Source organism: Rana temporaria, chromosome 2 (assembly GCF_905171775.1).
Source record: "Rana temporaria chromosome 2, aRanTem1.1, whole genome shotgun sequence".
Classification (NCBI taxonomy): Eukaryota; Metazoa; Chordata; class Amphibia; order Anura; family Ranidae; genus Rana; species Rana temporaria.
In genome coordinates, this window is record NC_053490.1 from 292,832,411 (window position 1) to 292,858,167 (window position 25,757).

The window sequence follows — 25,757 nt, forward strand, 5'->3', positions numbered from 1 at the left end:
TCTTACCAAAAAAAATTATATTGTGTTTGTGTGCCCTAAAACTTAAAGCGGTGTTCCTACTAACACAAAAAAAAAAAAACACATTAACTGCAGCTGCTGACTTAATAAAATCGGACACTTACCTGTCCCAGGGTCCAGCGATGCGGGGGGGGGGGGCAAAGCCCTGCTCGTCTCCCCCTCCTCTCCACGGCGCCGGCATTGACACTGTGGGTGCCCAGCTGTGGCTGCAGAGCCAAGCACGCACTACGCACCATGACTGGCCGAGCAATCATCTGGGACCTGCGACGTGTCCCAGATGATTGCCGAGAGCGAGGTGGAAGAGGAGAACTTCCTTCCAGCGCCCAGGGAGGAAGTGGGAGCTGAAACCCTCTAAAAAGAGGGCCCCCCCCCCCCACAAATGTGGAATGTCAGGGGGGTCACCTTCCCTTAAAGGAAAAAGTAAAATTTTGGGGTGGAACTCCACTTTAAGTGTATTTTTGCTGAAAAGTTTACTCTGTCAGAAAATATGTTTGGGGGCTGTGCAAACAATAGAATGTGCAAGCGCAAAAATAGAAAAATGGTTCTAGTAGCGAACAAGTTAATCCCATTTACCAGGTATGTAAAATATAGTATACAGAAATCCATCTAGCCACTGAAACCATTCTTTTCTGATTATGTTACCTTAAAGCAGAGAAGCGTTTTGCTTTGGCTTTATCCAGGAATTTCTTACACTTTGCTATTCTGTCATCCAACTCTTTCAACCGTGTTTTTGAACTTTGCTTTTCAGCCTGTTGATCAGTAAGCTCTGTACTGTTGTCTGTGTGTACAGGGTTAGTAACTTGATCTTCCTCTTCTTCCGATTGTTCTTCCAGCCCTGTAGAATCTAGGTCTGAAATGTCTGACATGCCATCCACTTCTATTGGCACCAGGTCTTCCTGTGAAAACTCAGGTGCCACATTGATCTTGCCAAAATTCTGTCTCACGTGTGAGATAATTTCCTTTATTTCTAGCTTTTCTGAAAGTGCAGCTTCCTGTGCATCTGAAACGGAGCTTTCATCCTCACATTTCTCATCATTTACAACATTCTCAATTGTTTGTGATGCTTGCAAAGCCTAGCAAATGGAAAAGACGTGGAAGTTAAGCTATAGTTATACAGTTATGTCAAGATAGAGAATATATACACACACAGTTATGTTGAGAACCTAAGCTAGTGTCAATTTACCTCTTGCTTGCCATATTTACTTGGTATGAATGTAAATATTGCTGCCCAGAGCAACTAGATTCCAACTGTTAGCCATTTAAAAAAAAATTAACCTATAAAGTGGCTCTGGTAATGCAGCTTCTCTGGTTATCCCCAAACCGTTATCCACATGATAAATTACAGCAAGCTGGCACTATATAAAAACTATTAACCGATTAAAACAAGGCAAAATGTTCTCCGTTTTTGCAGTCGAGTCAGGGTGGTTCATAGCAACAAAATAATTTTCTCATGGCCCATTCACAATGCTCAGGTGCGTTAAACGCTCACCTGTTAATTCAAGTTTAAGTACAAAGTAACAGACATTACATCCAATGAGACTCTGCAATAAGAGGTTTGAGTAATGCATGAATGGAATATTCACATATTTGAATAGCTTGACATGATTAGATGCAACCAAATGTTTACTATTCCATTTCTCATCTGTTTATACTGTTCTAGTTACCGAAATGTTTCTGCAAGAGTGATTAATCCTGCTCGACTGTCTTTGTACTTTGTGTATTGTTTATAAAAATGTGGAATAAAAAAAAAAAAAAAACCCTAGGACTAATTTCTTTAAATAGGCTGCCTAATGCACCACAATGAACCAAAAGTCACACATACACCATTTTCTCCATTGCGCAGCAATGCACGGTTTATTCCGAATGGCACCCCAAATGCACCAACATGTACTATGGTGATGTGCAAGTTACTGCAGTACATTGGTATGAGCGTGCCCTTATGTTTTTCATAAAGTTGCCTTAGCATCAAACTCCAATGTTTGGCAGTATGCTAGCAGTACGCCATGCTCTTACAGTACTGTAATCAAAAAGGGAGCAGGAGCTTTGCTGAATAAAAGGCGTGTTACAGCATTTTGTTTTCATAAAGGCTCCTGCACACAAACAGTAATAAACCATTTGTTATTTTCAGCCATGTGGGCTAGATTTTATTTTTAATTTTTATTACAACAATAAAAAACATTTATCAGAGATGTTACCTCAGGGGGCTGTTCAGCATTTGGTGGTTTCACAAAGAATGGTATTCTTCCCCTCTGCCAGTCATTAAGAACCATCTTTGACACAGTTTGTCTGTCTGGTTCTCCACCCTGCAAAAAGTAGACAAAATATCATGTGTATAAAACATATTCAAGGGGTTTATTTGCAACATGCTACTAGAAAAAACAGTGTATTTTAATGTAGGGTGAAAACCAGGTACCACTGCCTAGCAGGGAAAATAAGCAATCTTGTGTCTGCCTCAATTCCCTACAACTAGGAGGTGCAGCTGGCGTCCTTCGCTTTATATACAAATTTTGACTTTCTCAAAAGTTTAACAGCCATAAGCCATCATCCTTTTACTGCACTGGGGAGGCAGGAAGATGAGAGGTGTCAAGTGTTTGATGCGAGTTCCGCAGTGATGCAACAACCTAATTTACCATGACATGTCAAGATAAGAAGTCATTGTAAGGGGCTTACAAAAATATCAAGAATACCCTTGATGTTTTTCCTGCATTATTACAAGGTGGCAATATCCAGCAAGTGATAGACCATACATTTTTGTTTAACCTCTAACAAAGGAAGTATGCTAACCTTCAACAATTTTCCTGTTTTATAAGCTAGTTTCTCAAGGAAATCCTCATCATTTTCCCAGGAGTCTATCTTGTAGGCCTTGCTTATGTATTCCGTTTTGGCTCTCGCAAGAACAGCAGCTATGTGATCTTCTGGGCATTTAATCTTTTCCACTTGTACCTAAGTAGGGAAGAATAGAAAGAAAAACAACTTAATTTCCCCAAAATAATTTAATTAGAGGTTCTTGACCAACACAGGAGTAACAGCTGAAATGCAATCATATATTCTGGCAAATCCTTTCACAATATGTACGGTATTTAACGCCACAGTCCCCTCTGTATACCTGCTTATAACCACCCCTGCACCAACACACACACTTTTTTTCAGCGGTTTTGCGTCCAGTCAAGCAATGTAATTTTTCTTCAAGCATTGACAAATGCTACATACTGCAGATTGGCACCGCATATGATTCCACCCTCTGCAGATTTCTGCTAGAAATCCAGGGATTAACTTTAACGTCCTGGGCAAGTGCCTTTTAACCTGGGATTGGCATGGCACTGCATCTCTGAAAATGTGCCTGGAGAACTTAACTAAACTATAGTAGCTGGAGCCACTTTGTTTTCAGGAGCTGCCAGAGGACCCACTTTTTTCTTTAAAGTGGTATTAAACCCAAAACTAAAAAATGTAACATATTGCAGCTTACCAGTCATTAGACGTAGTCTCTGCATTAATTTATTTTTTGGTTTTCCCCCCGCTCCATTTTCCTCTGATAACATGGCCAGTAACACCTCCCGTCTTAGACACCACTCTGGATGTAGGAACACAGGGGGACATATTTGGCCAGCAGCACTATCAATCTGGGGGCAGGGGAGTGTTAGATGTACTAACAGATTTACATACAATAAAAAAAACTGAAGCCAAACTCCAGTTAATACCTTATAGTCAGTTACAGCAAACAGTTGTGTTCATTTGGGGATAAAAGGTTTTACATAAAATAAAAGCCGATCATTTTAAAAGCACCCTTGCCAGTATTAAATGGTTAACCTCATCCTTATAACTGCAAGAGAAATAAAGCAAAAAATTTAAATAAAAAATTCTGTTCCCTTAAAGCATGTTATACAGCACACTGCTTGTGCGGTCATTTGGCCCCCTGCATCACCTGAAATACCTGGCTAATCGTGCCCTCCCCCCTGGGGCTGGCAGATGGCATGCAGTGCAAGGTTACAAACACTTTAATGCAGCCATCACATCTAAGAATTGGTAGACTGCAATATAATAAAAGGTTTCCTTTTGGGTTCAATACTGATTAGGTAAAAAATGTTATGTCTGCAGCTCCCCCAGCCCCCCTGCTATTAACTTATCTGAGCCCCATCTCAATCCAACAATGTGCACAAGAGCAACTGCTCTCCTGGCCATCTCCCTCCTCATTGGCTCAGACACAGCAGTGGGATTCTTTGGCTCCCATGCTGTAATTTTTTTTCTTAAGCATCACTTTTTCTCCATCTTCCGCTGACAGACATTCAGAAACAGTTGGTTATAATGCTGCCTACAGGAGATCGGGACACTGAAACAGAAAAGGTTGTAAGCCAAACCCCATACGCTCTATCCTGTACCCAGCATACACCAGTTTTGTGCTAGTGTCCTAGGAGGTTAGACACCTTTAATTCAGCTCTGTTAAAAACTTTTTTTGTTCAACACACATTTTTGCTAGCATTCTCAATTTGTAATATTTTTTTTCTCTTTAATAATTATGCTACCAAAATTAGTGAGTGCTGTAAATTGCCTCCAGCATTGCTCATGTTTCCTCTTGTTGGAGACTGCCATTTTGTTGAAGCCCAGAGCCCCTGAACAAAACTAAACCCATCAATTTAACGGTTTCAAAAAAGTAAAAATTCCAGAATGCCCGGAAGTGCCAACTGCCACATTTGATGGAGTCCTCAACCAAACTGTCAAACTATCAAATGGCTGGTGTCACAATTTTTCACATGTGCTTCACCATGGCAGTTGCTGATAGAAACAGAAGTAGCTTCCATGGCTGTAAAGGACAGGAGGGTTTAATTCTGCTTTAAGGCTGTCAGCAGATTTGGCCTCTACAAACTCGGAAGTGCTTTAAAATAGAGAGCAGGGTGAGGCTGTGTATTACTGGATTGTAAACAGTAGTGGCTTTCCATTGCAAATGGTCAGGTTGGGCATAACAGTGGGAATGGCTTAAGGGGGGGGGGGGAGATGAAACAGAACCGACCCTAGTCCCTGTATACATATGCCAAACTACTTCTAATTATTGTGCCACAAGTGACAGTCTCAAACACGCATAAACCTCAGGACAAAGGATCATTTACAAAAAAAAAGTAAACTTAAATTTAGATACGCTTTTTATCCCAAGGAGGTGGCAAGAGGTGGAGTGCCCCTTAATTTGGGAGTGGATAGATGCGGTTGAAGAAACTTATAAAATGGAAGAACTGAAAGAGGGCATAGAGGGTAACAACATCTTACAAATCACGAAATGGGATAACTGGAGGACTTTCAAGCAATCATGGAGTTACGCGGAAAAGTTAAGGGAAGATACTTAAAAGATATCTTAGAAGAAAATTAGAGAGAATTAGGAGGTACAAGAGATTGTTTAAGGTGAGATAAGAGGGAGGGAGGGGAAGGATAAAGAGGGCGAATATGTAATTGTAAATTGTTGTGCTCCTTAAGCAAAAGGAGATATATTTAACAATATTAAAAAAAAAAAAAAAAAAAATATGATATGCGTTTTTTGCAAACACAAACATATAATTTATAATGATTGCTATACTTACCACTCCTTTCAGCACTATGTCGGTTTCGGAGTCTCCAGATGGATAAACTACACCAGGGCAATCAATTAGAAATATCCGACGCATAAGGGTGATATACTGCCAAACCTAAAAAAACAAAAACACATCACGTCAAAAAATGAAGCTCATACATGGCATGCAGATGTTCCTCATCTATCTATATAGCGCTCTCTCTCCTTTGATGTACTGCACGATGAAGGTATACATTATTGTTTGGTGTTGTGAGATCACTAAGTGTTCAGCTTGCAACCATAATTGTGAAATTGTGAGCTACTTATCTGAGCTATATAGTTTTTAGGTTCACATACATTGAGATAAATTGATTGCGCCGATTGTCAATATATACTAGATTTCTTTTTTTAAATACCGTATTTAAAAATCGGCATATAACCCGCACTTTTTCCCCCTGAAAATAGGGGCAAATCATGGCCTCCTGGCACAGCTCCTAGCATAGACATTGCATGTCCTGGCACTGGACCAGTGTTCTGTCTATCATAGGAGCCGAGGCAGGACTGTGAGTGACTGCGAGTACACATGAGATCCCAGCACTGTGTAATCCGGCAACGGTGAGGCTACAGACGGGCACTGAGCAGGCTGCATTGATGGGAACTGACCCTTATTTTGCTTCAAAGTTTCAATATTTAAAATTTAAGTTTTTTTCCCCAAAACGTACATCTTAAAATTAAGGTGCGTGTTATACGCCGATAAACCTGGTAATCAATTTTAAGAGTAGATAGTTAAAGCCTTGAAATTTCACTTTCAGTGTTAAATCACATAACAAAAAAAAAAAAAAAGACAGGTACCACAATCTCCTTGATATTTCAACAGCAACTTAATTGTGTGCCAGAAGTACGGATTTCCGTGGCACACCCAAATCACTATTTGGCAGGACATTTTTTTTTTTTTAAATGTGCTTGGTGTACTGAAGTTGCTTACCTTTGTTTCACCAGCAATTGGTGCCACATTGCAGACTTTCTTTGACCGTAGTGTGTTGATCACAGAGCTTTTTCCCACATTTGGATAACCAATGAATCCCACGCTGATTTGCTTTTTGTCCGTGTGCAGCTGTGACAAGGACAGGACAAATGAAAAATCAGACAACCTAATACAGGTCAAAACTACAATGAACTAAAGAGTCAGAAATTAGCGATCTGCGCTTACCATAAAACGCATTACATAACATGCCTAGATTCTGGCCATTTAAAAAGAGAAGACCACAACTGTTGACTGAAAATATAATGAATAGTTTGAACTGACAAAAAGATTAGCTATGAAAAGCACAATTTGCATTTTTGGCACAAAGAAAGGCTGGGACTTGGGAGCTTGAGCTTGGGATGCCAGTAGATTTTACACCAGTCACCAGATAATCACTAAGTGCCTGCTCCTTTGAAGATCATCTGTTTTCTGGTAAGCATTACAACAATTAAACTTGGATTGAAATTGCCAAAATGCAGTACAATAGTTAATACCTATGCTGTGTAATAATTGTAAAACACTTTTTTTTTTGCTTTATAGGGCATTTAGGGCTGCAGTCCATAAAAGAACTGTGGGGTTTATTTACGAATGCTGGAGTGCAAAATCTGGCACACTTCTGTGCATTAACCAATCAGCTTCCAGGCATTCTTGCCAAAGCTTAATTCAAACAGGCTGAAGCCAATTGGCTACCATGCATGCACAGGTGCACCAGATTCTAGTAAATCCACCCATGTGTTCAATGTCAAATGAGTTTTGTAAAGCCTGCCAATCACTGGACTGACATGTTAAGCGATTGTATGCATTGCATACTAGCATGTTATGCTAAACTTGCCTTAAAATGAAGCCCTTCCAGCGCCAAGATGTCAGAGCTGCATGTGCTCCCATCTTCACCCGTCTTTGTTTTGGGTTCGTAGACTCTAGGCTGTGTGAGAGGCCAGAGCCACGATGAGGTCACTCCCGCACATACGTGCACGGGTTGCCGCTCCTTCAGAGCACATGCACCAGTGAAGTCACTGGCTGCATGTAATGTAAATCTCTCCTAAGCAGTGCACATTTAGGAGATATTTACATTACCTATAGGCAAGTCTTTCTTTAGGCAAAAGTCAGAGATAGGCATTTACTCCCACTTTAAGCAAGCCATAGATGGGATGCCCCCATCAACAAAGTCAATTTTGATGGGGTAATCAAATTTCTATTTAGTTTTAATCATAGTCTTGACTAAATTGCCATTCTAATTTCAGTCGTATTTTAGTTGACTAACTTTGTGTTAATTTCCTCAACAAAAATATTTTAGCTGATCAAATGAACACTGCCAGCAGAGCCATTGAGTTCTCTTGTCGGGGGCAGGGAAGCCGCCCCTGCCAGAAGAACACAGCGATTATTGCTAGTGGCTATATCTGCTGGCAATAATCACATTTAAAAATCCCTTGTGCTGGTTGTACCAAAAGTTGATCAATGAATCACCTTGGGTACAATCAGCCTGCCCATAGATGGTCCAAATGGGGAGAGGGGATATAGAATCAGAAGTCTCTAAAAGTGTATGAGAGGAGCCTGGGAGAGGTGTAAACCCCACACAGGAGTTTTCCAGACTCCCTTTAAGACACTCTGCTACAATGTATTTTAAAAACAAACATTGTATATAGGGTGCACCTATTCCACCAGCATTTCTAAGAGCACAGGTTTTTCACAGAAATTTTTGTCCCATGAGAATAAAACAGGTAGGAAGAAATTGAAGGCAGGAGTTACTCTTTCTTACATACTAAAACATTACACATTCCAATTAAAAGTACAAGTGATGGTAAAACTCAGGATTGCATTACTTTTCCAAATTGCCTGAGAAGCTGGATGAAAGCACCTTTACCAAACGGATTGGTAAGGCTGGAGTGAAAGGCCAGTGTTGGATACTCCTCCGATAAATGGGCCACCCAGCGTTTCTGAAAGAGAACAGATATTCATCATATGTTATTTCATGGTCTATTCCAGAACCTCTAAGATTCTACCTAAGAGCCTGCATTATAATATTAGTGCAGATGTCCCAGAATGCTTTCAGAATGAATACAAAAACCCTACATTTAAAAGCAGAATAACTAAAGGCAATTTTAGTTTTGAGTAAAACGGAGAGGGATTAGAACCCCTGTCAAGTTTTCATTGCCATCTGTGCTCCCAGAACAAAAATAAACCTTACAGGTGTTAAATAACTCTCTTACTCTACCCAAATAGAAAAAATAAAAAGTTTTGCCTGTAGTTCTACTTTAAGCCCCCCCCTTTAAATATTCAAAATACAAAGAAATGGACTGGATCTACACTTCTAAAGAAAGCATGTTTGGACAGATTTAGCCTTAAAACAATAAAATCTTTTTTTGCAAGATGAACTGAGGATTTCCAATTATTTTCCTGTGCAGTGAGATCTAACCGCAAATTAAAAATATCTATAAAAATGTGGCCATTTAATAAATGCTATAACCTGGGGTTTGTTAATCCCATATTCACGTAAAGCAAGAGCATCAACCACAGTAAAAGCAAATTTTGCTAAAATGTCAAAGCCCTGCTGTGCTCTTAAAACAATCCAATTAATTTACACTAATACAAGACAGACATCCATTGACAGTCTTTCTGCATTAGAACTGTTAGTTCTATGTGTAATAAATAGTTTTGAAAAACAAATGTAAGGAAAAAATGTATGCAGACAGAAATGGGTGTTTTTACATGATAGTCATGGCAGACACATGAATCCCTTAGACACACACAATACACGTGCTGCACATAGCTTTCTTTACAATACAGCACTTCATAGGAGCCACAAACTTTAGAGACCTTACTATTCAAGTATCAAAATAACATGCTGCAATGTTTGGCATGACACTTCATTACTCAATGAAAAAAACACCACAGAATATCCACTATATAGCCAAACAGTTGGACACCTGACCATACCCTGCAAAGCATAATGGCACTAAAGCCTCGTACACACAATCGGATTTTCCGCAGACAAAGCGACAATTGTCGTCCAACAAACACGAATGTAGTGATGTACTAGACCAGTGGTTCTCAACCTTCTTGTGCCGTGACCCCTTGATAAAATTTCCCAAGTTGTAGGGACCCCCAACAGTAAAATGTCTTGCCATGGATGCTGAAAACCTACAAGTAATTTGCGCCCCTAAACCCACAGATATTTAGCGCTCCCTGAGTCCCTTTCACTCGTACAGTATTAAAACCCCTTATGGTACATTTTTTTCTCTTTTGATCTTCTTCTTTCTTTCCCTTTTATCTTTCTCTATCCTAATTTCTTGTTTTTTCCCCCCATACCTCGCCATTTTTCTTGTTCTTTCTCTCCCTTTCTCTTTGTTCCTCCCCCTCTTTTCCATGTATTCTCTATTTTTATTCCTTCTCTTACTCCTTGGTGGGGATGTGGGCGGAATGGGATGAGTGGCAGTGCTGGGGGGAGTTCTGATCAGCCAACTTGGATGCTCTTGATCAAGGTCGTCTGCTGATCTGAGAACTGTAGTGGGGACTTTTAATGGCAACTATAATAACAGGTAGCGTTACTCACAGTGTCTCCGACTTTGTGGTGTCTTGTAGCAGTGACACCTATGCTGAAATCAGGAGATAGGGTCTCCCCAGCCCCTCCCACTTCACATTCCTCACCAGTCTGCTGACCTCTAGTCTCTGCCTCCCGGCCATGCAGTGAACTGAATGGGCTGCTGCGAAGAGGCTTAGTTGGCGGCCATGGGTTCCAGGAACAGCCCAGCTGGGCGGCCATAAAAAGGCTGGAAGAGCAGTGCAGGCTTCAGGAACAGCCCAGGATTCAGTGACCCCTGGCAAATCATCATTTGACCCCCAGGTTGAGAATCACTGTACTAGACGTACTACATGGTTTTTCAGCTCTTTAGCGCTACCTGTAAAAAGGAAAAACGTTTTTTCCCTAAATAGCTTCCTTTACCTTAGTGCAGTCCTCCTTCACTTACCTCATCCTTCCATTTTGCTTTTAAATGTCCTTATTTCTTCTGAGAAATCCTCACTTCCTGTTCTTCTGTCTGTAACTACACACCGTAATGCAAGGCGTTCTCCCTGGTGTGAAGTATTGTGCTCGCCCCCTCCCTTGGGCTGCAGGAGAGTCAGGACACCCACTAACACACAGCTCCTTTATCTGCAACGTAGAGAACGTCCTGACTCTCCTGTAGTCCAAGTGAGGGGGCAAGCACGATACTCCACACCAGAGAGAAATCCTTGCATTACAGTGTGGAGTTACAGACAGAAGAACAGGATATGAGGATTTCTCAGAAGAAATAAGGACATTTAAAAGCAAAATGGAAGGATGAGGTAAGTGAAGGAGGACTGCACTAAGGTAAAGGAAGCTATTTAGGGGGAAAAAAAATTGTACCTTTACAACCCCTTTAAGGCACCTTCTGCTAATGTTGTGTTTAATGAGCATTGCTTCCAAGCATGCGTGTTTGTACTTTGGACTTTTGTCTGACGGACTTGTGTACACAAGATTGGAAAATCTGAAAACAGACTGGTGTCTGCGAAAAATTTTAAAGCCTGCCATCCAACATTTGTCCGATGGAGAGTACAAATGGTCAAATTTTCTGCCAACAGGCTGTCACACAATTCCGATCGGGTGTACGAGGCTTTAGGCCACTTTCACACAGGAGGCGCTTTACAGGCGCTATAGTGCTAAAAATAGTACCTGTAAAGTGCCTCTCCTCTGACTCCACTTTCAGGGCTTTCACACTGGAGCAGTGCACTGGCGCGACAGTAAAAAAAAGTCTTGCAAGCAGCATCTTTGCAGTGCTGTAGGAGCTCCCTAAAGTGCCACTGCAAATTGAATCAACCCCTTTTTGGTCAATAGCAGGGGTTAAAAGCGTCCCACTAGCAGCTAAAAAGCGCTGCAAAACTACGGTAAAGCGAAGCTAAAAAATAGAGGTGCTTTACCGCCGACACCCGCCCCAATATGAAAATGCCCTTATCCAAGTTATGGAGCCCAGTCATTAGGCCCCTTTCACATGTGCGGACCGTATGTCCACATTTTCATCCATCCGTTGCGGATGAAAACGGGACATACATTGGTCCCTATGTGATTACAGGTGTCAGCGGATGACCATCTGCTGACACCCGTAATCACCCGCCTCCGCTTTTGCGGACGGAAGAAAATCCTATTTTTCTTCCGTCTGGCGGATCAGATCGGGTGAACACGGGCATACGGTCCGTGTTCATCCGATCCCCCCAAAATCCCAGCTGAGCCGTTGGCTTACAGGGCGGTCCCCGCACACTGTGCAGGGACCGCCCTGTAAGCCAACAGCTCAGCTGGGATTTTACGGAGCGATACCCGCTGAGCTTTACGGACACACAGAGGCGGATCATTATTGATCCGCCCTGTGTGAAAGGGCCCCTACAGTGAAAGATACTATTAATTCTATAGCATACAAACAAGTTTTAGATAACTGTATGCTTGCAAACATTTGGCAACATGCACCTTTGAGTGGCCAGCATATAGCCCTGAACTCAAACACTTGAGATGAACCACATCACCAATTATAAGCCAGGTCTTTGTATCCAACATCAGTTCCAGATCTCAGAAATTCTCCCTTTGGGGAAATGTGCACAAATTCCCCAAAACACTAAAGGGAGGGGGAGTGCAACTCTATATTAAATACCCATGCCTTTAGATTAGGATGTATAACAAGCTCATGTTCAAAAACCTTTAGCCATAGTCTATAACTGAGGTCCCTTTCACACTTGTGCGACTTTTCCTGCAACTTTGGACATCAGTGTCACTTGACAAGTCGTACCCCATGATAACCATTTATATTTGTGCAACTTCAAGTCGCGCCGATGTCAAAGTAGACCCTGTACTATTTTTATGCGAGTTCAGGTCCATTAACAAATTTACACAGGTATTCCCTTAAATTGCGTCAAAAATCACGTAACTTTCAAGTGTGGCAGTGTGAAAGGGGCCTGAGGAAGGCAAGTGGAAGGGAAGGTGCTTCCATTTGAATACTGAACATAGGCAGTTAAGTTTGTGTGGAAGTGAGAAGTTTTGATATAAAAATGAGCAGCACAGTGGCTAAGTGGTTAACACTTGTGCCTAGCAGCACTATGGTTGCCGGTTTAAATTCCAACCACACAGCATTACCTGCCTGGAGTTTGCACGTTCTCCCTGTGTTGGTTTCCCCTGAACACTATGGTTTCCCCTCCCACACTTCAAAGACATACTCGTAGGTTAATTTGCTCCTGTCTAAAATTGTCCTTAGTATGTGTATGTATAAATGGTGATTTCAGGATCTTAAGACTAACGCTCCTTGAGGGCAGGGACTGATGTGAATGTATAATTTATATGTGAAGCACTGCGTAAATTAGTGGCACTCTACAAGTACCTTTTTTTGCAGTAAAAAAAAAAAAAAAAAAAAAAAAAAAAAAGGACACACAGTGCTTGCCTTCTAGGTCTCCTTCAAGCAGTTTAAATATGAGGGAACAAGTGGATCTTTGTGCAAACCCACTTCTCAGTGCATGTATTGGGGGGGCAAGGCAGAACAGCTCTGTGCCAGCTTATCTCTTATTCTTTCTGATGTCAGATCCTCTGTTGCGGTTGCCATGGTCTGCCTTAGCTATGTAGAAAGGTCAGCTTTAAAGACAGGCTTGGAAGTACTACTTAAAATTTGCAATCTTTAAGAGATGGTTTAAGATATTCGACCAAAATAGGATTTGGAAGAAAAAAAATATAAGAAATGAAAGAAAGCCACGCATCAAACAAATTCTGAGGTTTCACAGAGAGAAATTCAGGGGCAAATCTATTCTTATCTACCATGAAATTACAGGTTTTTATGACAATATCTATGTAAGCCACAAGGCTGGAAGAATAAAAATTGTCATTATAAAAACAGAAGCTTTCCGGGCCAACACTACTAATATATTTTAATCACAGGAAAAAAAAAAAAACTGCCAATGCAATATTCTCAAAAATCGCATTGTGTAAGAGGAAGAATTCAGCAAGCGGAGTACAGTGCATGTCACCAGCATTAACAATTAAGCTAGAGAATGTTAAAAGGTATTCCCTGGACTGCGTGCTGGCCAAAGCCCAATCCTTTTGAGGTCTGATTCACACTGCTGCAATGCCAGACATTGCATGTAATTCGCAGCGCACTGCTGTTCACATCACATGCAATGTCTGTGCGATGCGATTTCAGCCATACAGATAGTTTGACTGATATCGCACCGCATTCGGTCCAAACACAAACAGGGCCATTTTTTTGTTTGGACCAGAATCGGATTGCATGGATGTTCTCACATTTGCGATCCGATTCCTGTCCAAATTGTCAGTTCGCAGTGCAACATGCAAGCTGAACTGGGGGTGTCGTTACCATTGTATGACACTCCCCAGCAGTTTGAATATGGCAGTGTGAACTGCCGTGCGAGTCGGTGCAATGCGGGAACACGCAGTGGATTCGCAGGGTTCTCGCATCGCACCAGTGTGAATCGGCCCCGAGTACATCATAACTTCTACCCAACATCCCTAAATAAGGGTACTGAGCACCATGATACTAAACTGTCTAAAGCCACAACAAATTTGATATTTCCCTTCAAATCCTGTTCTGGGGTCAACTCACAATTTTGAGAATTTCCTCTCTTTCTTTTGACAATAAACAGAGGGAGTGAATCTGCCCAGCAAAGACAGATAAAAACAAAACCCCTTACCATGCTATACAAAATGAACCCAACAATAATGTGGCTTTACACACACACACACACACACACACACACTGCAAAAGATATACAATGTGTAAATTAACAGTTTGACACCCCTCCCCCAACTCAAATTCACAAATCCAAATAACAACATTTACCATAATAGCCAAGGATGCCCTAGCATGCATGGTTACGTTCCACCATTTTTTCACATGGTTTAAAGTGGTTGTAAACCCTTACACACTACCTTTACCTACAGGTAAGTCTATAATAAGGCTTACCTGTAGGTACTGGAAATATCTCCTAAACTTGCAAAAAAAAAATCTAAAGCCCATTATGCTTTCACTTTATTTCCCTGCATACACATTCTTAAGTGATTAAACCCTTTCTGCAACCCTTCCCTCCTCCTGCCTTTGTTTACTACTTTTTACATAAAACAGCAAGGGAAGTACACAAAGGTCCTACCGTAGCCCATGTTGGGATCAAATCACACTTATTGAGGACAAACAACAAATGCTTCCATGGTTTTTCTTTTTTGATGTAAGTCTCGATGCGAGGCGAGCGAGTTCCTATAGGATCTCTGGCATCCAGAACTTGTATTATCACATCAGAGGAATCAATTACCTGTAGGTGATAAGAAAAATACACTTTAACACAACATACTCGGCATCAGTCATTTCTAACCAACATGTGACAATCAATATGAAAAGTAACCAAAGCACAACTGTAGAGCCCTATGCTGGCAGTTTTCCAAACACACTATGCAACATGGCCGAAGTGTTGGGCAGCCACTGTGTCTGGAGCCCCTCAAAAGCGCAAATAGATTGCTTAGGTCCAAACCTGGATAATACCCGAATGACAACCACTCCCCCTATAATTTAGTTGGCCATTTATTTAAATAAAATTTTTTTCTCCCTCATAGCCAATGAACATACTAGATTTGTTATCACTACAGCTAAAAATAAAGTGTTACTAAACCCACATCAGTCTGTATATGCAGTAAAGCATGCTTGATATACTCACTGTGGAACCTAAGGGGTTAATCCTCTGCATTGTGTAAAAAGGCTGTTTCATCCTGTCTGCTCTCATCCTCCCAATCCATCTGCTGGTAGACCAGAGCCTTGGGGGCACTCTGCACCTGCTCAGTTTGGTGTGTACCCTTCTCGTGAGGGTGCATGTGATCGGCACAGGACCAATGAGCACTATCCAGACAGGGGGTCAGGAGTTATGCAGCCTCATAGTACAGCCAGAGGAGAAAGAAAACTACAAAGCTTTAACCAGTGTTCGGCCGGACACTGATAGAAGTCACAAGACTGCTATATAATGCTCATGAGCAAAGGCATTTAAAAGTTTATATTTACTAAAATAATTGCATTTCTGTGTACTGTGGGAGACCAAATATAGTGAATGCAGGGTCCTAAGTTTAGTAACATTTTAAAGCATGGGTCTTCAAACTATGGCCCTCCAGTTGTTCAGGAACTACAATTCCCATCATGCCTAGTCATGTCTGTGAATGTCAGAGTTTTACAATACCTCATGGGATGTGTAGTTCCGCAACAGCTGTAGAGCTGTAGTTTGAGGATCCCTGTTTTAAAGGAACAATGAAGCAATTAAGTTACCGGGCCTAGGAATAACACTTGCCCAACTCTTTTTCTCACTTACTTAGCACATGTCAGCCCTGCTATTAATCAGAAAAACACGAACAGGCAGTCTGACTTTCTAGCTGAACTTTTTCGCACCATTTTGAAATTAGTCCCTGCACACTATTTGCTTTGGAACAATTTATCAAAACAACGTCCATTTGTTTTACATTAGTTTTAATATGATCCACTCGGTACATTCATATTCTTTTCAAAAAGATCTGCATTTAGTTAACAATTTTATTTATTTTTACTTAACGCTTGCAGCCGAGCAATGTCTGATCAAATGGCTCTACATCCATTTCACTTCAAATGACACAGAATGACACAGAAAAGCTAAATCGGGAGCATTTAAAGACTGTGTAGCAAATATAAATGTAGCAAGTGCCAAGAATGTTTCTCATTAACCATATCCTTGTACTGTCAGTGGTACAAATGCCACATGTAAAATACTAATGCAAATCACATTTTTTTATTCTGGATCTAGTTAACCATTTAAAGATCACAAAGTAAAAGGTTTACCATGTTACATGGAACGTTTTAATATTGTCTAAGCAGCGTGAAAAAAAAAAAAGTGGGGGGGACGAAGATATTTGTCTTGGCTTTCATCCTGCAAAAAAAATAAAAATCGCATCTCCTGGTATGGGAAGGGTGCCTAAAGCCTGGTAACTTTATATCAATAGTGTGACACCTAAGGCACTACTGCCTCTTGACTGCTATTCTCAGGGAATTTGAAATGAGAATTGGTTATGTCACTACTTGCTCACAGTTCTGCTTGCTGGAGGCTGACATAAAAGGAGACAAGGCTTTGCTTCCTCAAGATGGCCACTTTTACACAGACAGTACAAAACAAGGTATGGTAGGTCAATAGTGGGGAAAGATCAGCTGCAGAAATTCTACAGGCAAAACTAGTCATTTGCCTTCTCCCTACCGTGTTGTCCACAGCTTTCGGAGTCCAGTTTATCTTTAAAGATGAACTTAAGATAAAAAAACAAAAACAAAAAAGAAAACCCATTTAAACTAGGTATGTGCTTATTTTAAAGTAGCATAGGTATCCGATTTGCCATCATCTACCTGTAATCTCCTGTAAAACAGCACTCATAATAAAAAAAACGTGAGGGGCAGCGCGCTTAGATAAATCACGGCTTAAAAAGCGACGCTCCACCCAGAAATGGAACTTCCACTGATCTTGTCCTCCCCCTCCGATGTCACATTTGGCACCTATCGGGGGAAGCAGATACCTGTCAAATCCAGGTATTTGCTCCCGTTTATGCGAAAGAGCGCGGCAGATTCTGTGGCCAACTACGCCATGTCTGCCCCCCCCCCCCCCCGCTGTCTTCTGGGAGGCACACAGGTACCAGAAGACAGCGACTTGCGCAGTAGGAAATAGGATGTGAACCCGCAAGGCTTCCTGTTTCCCTTACTAAAGACGCCAGCGCCTGCACCCGGAGCCGAGGGACGGGTCGGCTTCGGGTGAGGACATCGCATGCGCCCTGGACGGGCAAGTGTCCTTATTTAAAAAGTTAGCAGCTGCAGCATCTGTAGCTGCTGACTCTTAATTTTTATTTTATTTTTGCAGGCGTAACTCTGCTTTAAAAGACAGCAAAGTGAGATCTCATTAGTGTGCTGTGCTCTTTCAAAGTCCCATCACAGACATGGCTGTGTCCTAGATGGGTTACGCTGCTTATCTGTAGTCTGCAAAGAGGTTTTGGGACCCAATTATGTTGTCTGGCAGGATTGCAAGATTCTCTAAACAAAATTACACTCATTGGGTGGTAAAACAGTTCATGTACAGTATATCAACTATATTTAGCAGTCAGACAAATTCACCTTTAACAAAATCCTGAAAAATACACTTTAACCCTATCAGCTGTGCAATCCAGAACGTGGTACCCTCACAAAATGATAAGTCTGTGGCCAGCCTCAACAACCTCCGAGCAGCTATCTTGTCACATTCCACACTGCAGTACTTTGTGTACTGCATGGCCAGAAGCGCCCAGAACATCCCACATCCCTCCACAGGGGGATGCCAGAACATCCCACATACCTGCACAGACGGAAGTTACACTTACAAGCAGTGTTCCAACTTACGAACAAACCTATAGTCCTTAACGTGTTCGTAACTCAGGGACTGCCTGTACAAGATTATAAATTATTTTTTTTAAGCTTGTATCCCATGTACAGTGCCTTGAAAGTACTACATTTTCCACATTTTGTCATGTTACAACCAAAAAGGTAAAATACATTTTATTGGGATTTTATGTGATAGACCAACACAAAGTGGCACAAATTTGTGAAGTGAAATGAAAAATGCTAAAATGGTTGTCAACATTTTTTTTACAAATGAATGTCTGAAAAGTGTGGAGTGCATTTGTATTCAGCCCCTTTAATCCGATACCCCTAACTAAAATCTAGGGGAACTAATTGCCTTTAGAAGTCACCTAATTAGTAAATAGAGTCCACCTGTGTGTAATTTGATCTGTATAAATACAGCTGTTCTGTGAAACCCTCAGGAGGTTGGTTAGAGAACCTTAGTCAGGGATCCTCAAACTACGGCCCTCCAGCTGTTGTAGAACTACACATCCCATGAGGCAGTGTAACACACTGACATTCAGACATGACTAGGCATGCTGGGAACTGTAGTTCCTGAACAACTGGAGGGTCGTAGTTTGAAGACCTTAGTGAACAAACAATATCATGAAGGCCAAGGAACACATGAGACAGGTCAGGGATAAAAAGTTGTGGAAAAGTTTAAAGGCATGGTTAGGTTATATAAAAAAAAAATATACCCCAACTTTGAACAGAGCACCTGTTCAATTCATCATCTGAAATGGAAAGAGTATGGCACAACTGAAAACCTACCAAGACTTGGCCCACCACCTAAACTGACAGGCCGGGCAAGGAGAGCATTAATCAGAGGATCAGCAGGGACAGGGAAGCTGGTCAAAGTTGTTGGGAAGATGGATGGAGCCAAATACAGGGAAGTCTAAGGCCCCATACACACGACCGAGGAACTCGACATGCCAAACACATCCAGTTCCTCGTCGAGTTCAGTGTTGAAGCCGCCGAGGATCTCGGCGGGCCGACTTTTCCCATTGACGAACAAGAAAATAGAGAACATGTTCTCTTTTCGGCCCGACGAGTTCGACGGGTTCCTCGCTGAAAAGTGTACACACGGCCGGGTTTCTCGGCAGAATCCGGCTCCGACCGAGTTTCTCGCTGAATTCTGTCGAGAAACTCGGTCGTGTGTAAGGGGCCTTGGAAGAAAAACCTGTTAGAATCTGCAAAAGACTTGAGACTGGGGCGGAGGGTCACCTTCCAGCAGGACAACAACCCTAAAAATACGGCCAGAGATACAATGGAATGGTTTCGATCAAAAGCATATTCATGTGTTAGAATGACCCAGTCAAATTCCAGACCTAAATCCAATTGTCAATCTGTGGCAAGATTGCTGTTAACAGATGCTCTGTCCAATCTGACAGAGCTTGAGCCATTTTGGAAAGAACGGGCAAAAAATTCACTCTAAATGTGCAAAGCTGGTAGAGACATCACCAAAAATAACTGCAATTGCAAAGGTGGTTCTACAAAAGTATTGAATACAAATGAACGCCACACTTTTCAGATATTTGTAAATTTTGAAAACCATTTATAATTTTCCTTTTACATCACAATTATGTGCCACTTTGTGTTGGTCTATCACATAAAATTCCAATAAAACACATTTACGTTTTTGGTTGCAACGTGACAAAATGTGGAAAATTTCAAAGGGATATGAATACTTTTTCAGAGTACTGTATAATAATTGGAAGGTGAAGCCCTCTTACTATTATAGTTAATATCTATATACAGACTCAGATAGTAAACAGTCCAATATAGTTAAAATGGATTGATTGTAATGCATGCAAGGTCTATCTGTTTCGCCAATAATTTGGCTTCTTCAGGACCCAGACAAAACAGAGAGGGCGAACTATATAAAATGGCATACAACAGTAAAATATAGAATGTACACAGTTTATATCCTCACACCGATCACTCAACAAGGCAGAATGTCCTCCCATTAAAGTCTGGGGCAGGCATAGGGGCATGCATGGCCCAAAAACCTGGGAGGAATGACAAGTCCCATCACCAATGCAGGTGCCTTCCCTGGTGACGCTGCAGTGATATGGTTGCTATGGACACACCTATACCTTGCGTGCATGTCATGTAGTGATGCGGCGGCTGGCGGGGGTATAACGGGGATTACCGTAGTTATTGATGCACTGTTATCCACATATTAGGGCCCTATGCAAGGTTTGGAGCCCCTACTGTTGGCTGGGATTTTCTATGAATTTTTTATTTCAGGACTGTCATATCTATTAAAAACTGATCCTGTTCACATCTCTGGGTTTATTATGACAATCTTCAGGGATATCCCCAGCCACAGTGGATTCTGTCAATTCAACCATTGGGGTTCCCTCTAGGAGTTTACATCTCTAAATTAGTATAACATGGGAGCCAACACCCTAGATATTGGGGGCTAGTACCTGGTAGTGATACCGTGCAATACTCCACATATATACAATGTTGTTATTTTGTCCAGCTATAGAACGCCACACCATATTTCGGGGACTATTAACCCTTTTATAGCTTGAACCAAGGCAGGAGTCATGTACTTTTACTGCATCGTTGGTAATACATCTGGTCTGCTTATTTATACTCACGTGAGTTCTATTTACTTGGATTCTAGGAGAGACATACAAACTCTGTAATTCTATATATTGTTTAATGTTGTACAATATTTAAATTTGTTCCATGTACCAATGTATGTTATTTATATAGTTCGCCCTCTCCATTTTGTCTGGGTCCTGAAGAAGCACGTTTACCTTACAGGCATTACTATTCATCCATTTCACCTATATTGGACTGTTTACCATCCAAGTCTGTATATAGGTATTAACTGTAATAGCGAGAGGGCTTCACCTCCCAAACATACATGGGATACAATACAAGCTTATGGTTTTTACCTTGTCCATTTTTAATATTGTATAAAGAAAGACTATTTTATTGGTTGCTGTCTCGCTATACTCCTACTTTCATAGGCAACAGGAGACCACTCCTGTTTATACCCCTTCTCTCCAAATGCATTGCATATTTTTTTTAAGAGTCATATTTAATACAAATATTTTTGAATACCTTGTACAGTTCACCCCAGATTCTCTTGGACTGGCCCTTTTTATATATCTCTTCCCGGGCTTCTTCTCTAAATAAAAAGAAGAAAAATATTTCACAAATAGGCATTTAGTCTGAGTTTGCATGCACTGGTCTGTGCGGACGCGTTTTAGCCAACACAGCAAAGCAGCCCTTTCATGTGAATAGGCTGCGTGAAATTCGCACGGAAAGGTTTTTATTATAGTATTTTTCCCTGTTCGGTGCGATTTCCCTCACTTCGATAGGAACATAGAGAAAATCTCTTTAATAGGGCAGAAACCATAAATAAAAAAAAAAAAAAAAAAATTTTATAAAGAGAAAGGAAGATGAGATGATTTCTATTTTTATACCTGACTCCACTATCTTCAGTAACCAAGTCTCTGTCTTTCTCCTGGTCATAGGTCTCTGCTGAGGCCTCAGCATTCAGAAGAAGTTCGTGCATATCACCAGCAATAAGATTTGGCCTTTTTCGCTGAGACTTCGGACCAAATGTTGTTTCATAACCTTCTGTGTCCAGGATGTGAACTTTGGCGTTCTATAAAAACAAAGGAGATAGATAGAATAAATTAACCTTGATGAACATATTTTACATAGTGTGAAATAAAATAAAAATAAATGAATAATAAAATGTAATGAACCAACTTCAGGCCAAACAAAAACAAAAAACAAAAACTGAATTTTGACATACCTGTAGATTGCATATCTTGGAGTACAGGACACAGGTTGGGTATTCCTAAACCCTGGGTTATATGCTATCTGCGAGTAATTGGACACTGAAAGCTTTTGGACACACCCCCTTGGCGTGCCTCTGTAACCCTAACAGGCTCAGTGAGACTTTTTTTTTTAGCAAGTAATGCCAAGTCACAAAAAAAAAAAAAAATGGAGGGTGGCCTGTGATGTGTACCGTATTCCAAGATATGGAATTTACAAGTCAAAATTGCTTTCATCCCAATTATACCAGTACAGAACATACTGGATATTCACAGACCCTGGGACGCCCAAGCAATGAATCAGAGGGGTGGGCAACAAGGCATACTGAACTGTCATCAGGCCCATCAAAATAGACAATGGTCAAAGACCCAACTCAGGGTGCTGCTGAAAGAAGCTTGTGGCCAAAGGCTGCATCCACGTAGGCCAAGACATCCGACCAGTAGAACTTGGGAGAAGGTGAGCAACAGATGCTTGATGTCGGAATGCTCAGGAGATCCACACGGATCGGGTGAAGGGAGCACATATACAGAAGCAGTATCGAATCAATGCTGCATACAACTAGGTGAGTATAATTGTTTACCATTTAAATCCCAAACTTCCCTTTTAAAAATAGTTCTTAAAACCAATTTCTAGTCAAGTCTCAATCGTAGGAAGGCCAGAATACAAGGTACTATGTAATCTCTTGGGTTGAAATGCCTGAGTTCAAACAAGACAAATAAATAATGTATTAGGTCTGATGTCTTCTCCCTTATTTTGTGGAGCTGTTGAGGAACAGTCACAGTGGGAAGGCATATAGTAACCTGAGCCGGAGTCCAAGGAATTAATAGAGCATTTAGTACCAGTGCTAGAGGATCCTTAATTTGGCCACAAACAGGGGTAACATTGTTGAACCCGGAGGCCAGGATGTCCACATCTGAAGTTCCCCCATTTTTTTTACATAGGTGATTGAGGATGTCGGCATGAAGGAACCATTCGCCCTAGTCCAGGCAGTGACAACTGAGGCAAACGGCAGAGATTGCTGGACAATGCTTCTCCACTCATTTTCTCTTTCTGCCTGATGATTGCTATAGCCCAGTAGTACTGTCTGTCTGAAGCACCTCTTGTCCTAAGGTTACAATGCTCACCAACACTAATGTATTAAGAAAACAGAAACCTCCCCCTCTCCACTACAGCAAAGGGGTGGGGCTCTGCAGTCCTGAAGTAACTATGAACCATGTAAAGGATATGGAAAAAGAGAAAACCTTGCAATTATTTGACAGACCAAAAAGAGACCAGTTAGTGTGTTAGGGTTTACAATTACATACCATTTAACTTATTCCTACAGATAATGAAAGACATTCTGGTCAGAAACAATCCACCTAATCCATATATGCATTATTTAAACATTTATTTATGTAAGAAACCAAACGCTTGTCAAACCCTAGCAGCATGCATTGAGCTTCCTTGAAGTGTTCTTACACACTATTTTGGAAAGCGTTGGGACATTTGTACCTCAGACTATGCCTTTAGGGTTCGTCTTCGGTTCTTTGAGGATATTTTCCAAGGAAATAGAAGAAACAAAAAACATAAGGGAAAACCAAGGCCAATTTTACACACTTCCTTTGCCAGCATGGTAATTCTACAATGCCAGGGTTCTCCGATGAATTAAATGTTCACTAGAGAGAGCAAAGGCCAATAAAAACCATTGTGATTGAAGGGAGACTGCCACAGGTATGATATATTTAATTAGATACAACACATGTGCTAATTTATTCTTCAAAACATAAAACCCAAGAACATATTGCAACCTATGTTTCTGTGCAGTGTTTTACTCAGATAACATTTCCCTTTTGTATTTAATGGAACACATGTGCATTAGGCTAATGGAAAAAAAAAAAAAAAAAAAAAAAAAAAACATAAAACATTGCTTTAGACGTGCATGCACAATAGAACTTTATGTTCCTAAAAACTGAATGATGAATGTGAAGAGGTTCTGAATATTTGAAACAAGATGAAAGATCCCAGCTTGAGAACAGGGTTATGTCATATTATTAGACAGTATAATAATAATAATATTCTTGTCTAATAAATCTGAAAACATATGCGGTCTTGGGTTATAAAACCAAACATAAGCAGAAAGTCAAGTCGCTAAGCTTGCATAACTCATCTGCCATTTCAGAAGATGTTTCCTATTTATAAAGTAAAATCATTTGCTCAGGAGGCAGTTTAATTAACAAAGTAATAAAACTGACCAGGCAATGACGTCCATCGCTATATTTTAGACCCATTCTACAGATTTCATAGCTCGAATCAGCAATAGCTAATGGTGCATGAACAGGAAAACTCTCCCTCCAGCAGTTTTTGTCCCATAGTTTGTCATATTACAAATTATACATAGCCTAGAGCTGCATGATGTCGGCCGAAATGAGAATCATGATTTTTTTGCTTAGAATTAAGATCAAGATTCTCACGGTGTAACATCTTTCATATTATACAAAAAAATTAAAATAAATTGGGCTAACTTTCGTTTATTTTATATATTTTTTATTCATTAAAATGTAATGGTTTAAAAAAAAAAAAAAAATGTGTTTGAAAAGACTGCTGCACAAATACGGTGCAACATAAAATATTGCAACAACCACCATTTTATTCTCTAGGGTCTCTGCTGAAGAAAATAAAAAATAAAATAAAAAAAGTGGCATGTTTGGGTGTTCCAAGTAATTTTCTAGCAGAAAATGATTTTTACTTGTAAGCAACAAATGTCAGAAAAGGTTTGGTCTTTAAATGGTTAAACCTCTTTCATTTATACGCTAGAGTTCCTTCCTTTCATGAAAGAACGAAAAGATACTTTGTTTCTACTCTTTGTGATAAAACTTGGCAGGCTGCATGGATTTTTTTCTTCCCCCAGCTGTGAGAACTCTGCACTTGTTACAAAGAATTGTGACATGCTGTTTTGAAGATCAGGAAGGGAAAGATATTGCGATTTTGATTAACGATTGATTGTGCAGCTCTAACATAACCATTTGTGAAATTACAGAAAAAAACTATACCCTTTTCTCCAACTAATGTCCACTGCAGCAGCCTGGGACACGTGTCCCTTAAAGATTGTCATTAATTTAGAAGAGAGGCACTGTAAAAGCTACTTGCTATTAAACTTGAGGCCATTATTACCACACCTCTGAAAAGTGATCAATGGTGCTTAGCACCTACCTAGGGTCATCGGTTCAAATCCCAACAGCACTACCTGCCTGGAGTTTGCAGGCTCTCCTGTGCGAGTTTCCTCCGGGTACTCCGGTTTCTTCCAAAACTCCAAAGACATGCTAAGAGATGAATTGGCTCCTGTCTAAATTGGCCCTAGTATGTGTAAGAATGCGAGTTAGGAACTGTAGATTGTAAGCTCCTGGAGGGCAGGGACTGATGTGAAAGTACAATATATTATTTAAAGTGCTGCATAAACTGACCACGCTATACGAGTACATGTAATAAATAAATAAGCAAACATATGCCATGTAAGAAGGAGGTCTGAAAAGTCCATAGTGATGAACATTGTTCAGCTCCAGGTGATGTCTGCAGGCTTTTCATATATCCCTATGCAAACTAGGTTGTAAAGGTGAGCTGGAAGCAAGGCATTTATGTCGGTCACATTTCACATATGGACCAAAATATCACCACTACAAAACTAGAAAGACAGAGTTTAAACAAAATGTATTATGCTCAGATTTCTATGTGTAAATAACCCCACCATGCTAGCTAAAAAAAAAAATCTGTTTAAAGTATTAAAAGCACAACTTTAAATTACCATACAGACTAATGAAACTATTCATAAACTTGTGCGATTGGAATAGGGTTAAACCCTACAACAGCTACAAACAGGACAACCATAAAAAAATAAAAAATAATAATGAATTGTGGATTACAAAATCACTTTGAACTGAAAATATAATAAACATATTTTTTTCTTTTTTTTTAACTGCTCAATAAC

General features: G+C 40.6%; 1 protein-coding gene across 1 annotated transcript in view; it reads right to left on the minus strand.

Annotated features, from left to right (window-relative positions):
* GNL2 (G protein nucleolar 2) overlaps positions 1-25,757 on the minus strand; it is a 68,355-nt gene that overhangs the window by 17,139 nt on the left and 25,459 nt on the right. Inside the window, exons 5-13 of the mRNA XM_040337219.1 lie at positions 21,436-21,620; positions 21,071-21,137; positions 14,724-14,882; positions 8,396-8,509; positions 6,537-6,665; positions 5,583-5,687; positions 2,803-2,961; positions 2,214-2,321; positions 661-1,091 (exon numbers count right to left, since the gene is read on the minus strand). Coding sequence (XP_040193153.1) covers positions 661-1,091; positions 2,214-2,321; positions 2,803-2,961; positions 5,583-5,687; positions 6,537-6,665; positions 8,396-8,509; positions 14,724-14,882; positions 21,071-21,137; positions 21,436-21,620 — 1,457 coding nt within the window. The remainder of the gene's footprint in view (positions 1-660; positions 1,092-2,213; positions 2,322-2,802; positions 2,962-5,582; positions 5,688-6,536; positions 6,666-8,395; positions 8,510-14,723; positions 14,883-21,070; positions 21,138-21,435; positions 21,621-25,757) is intronic.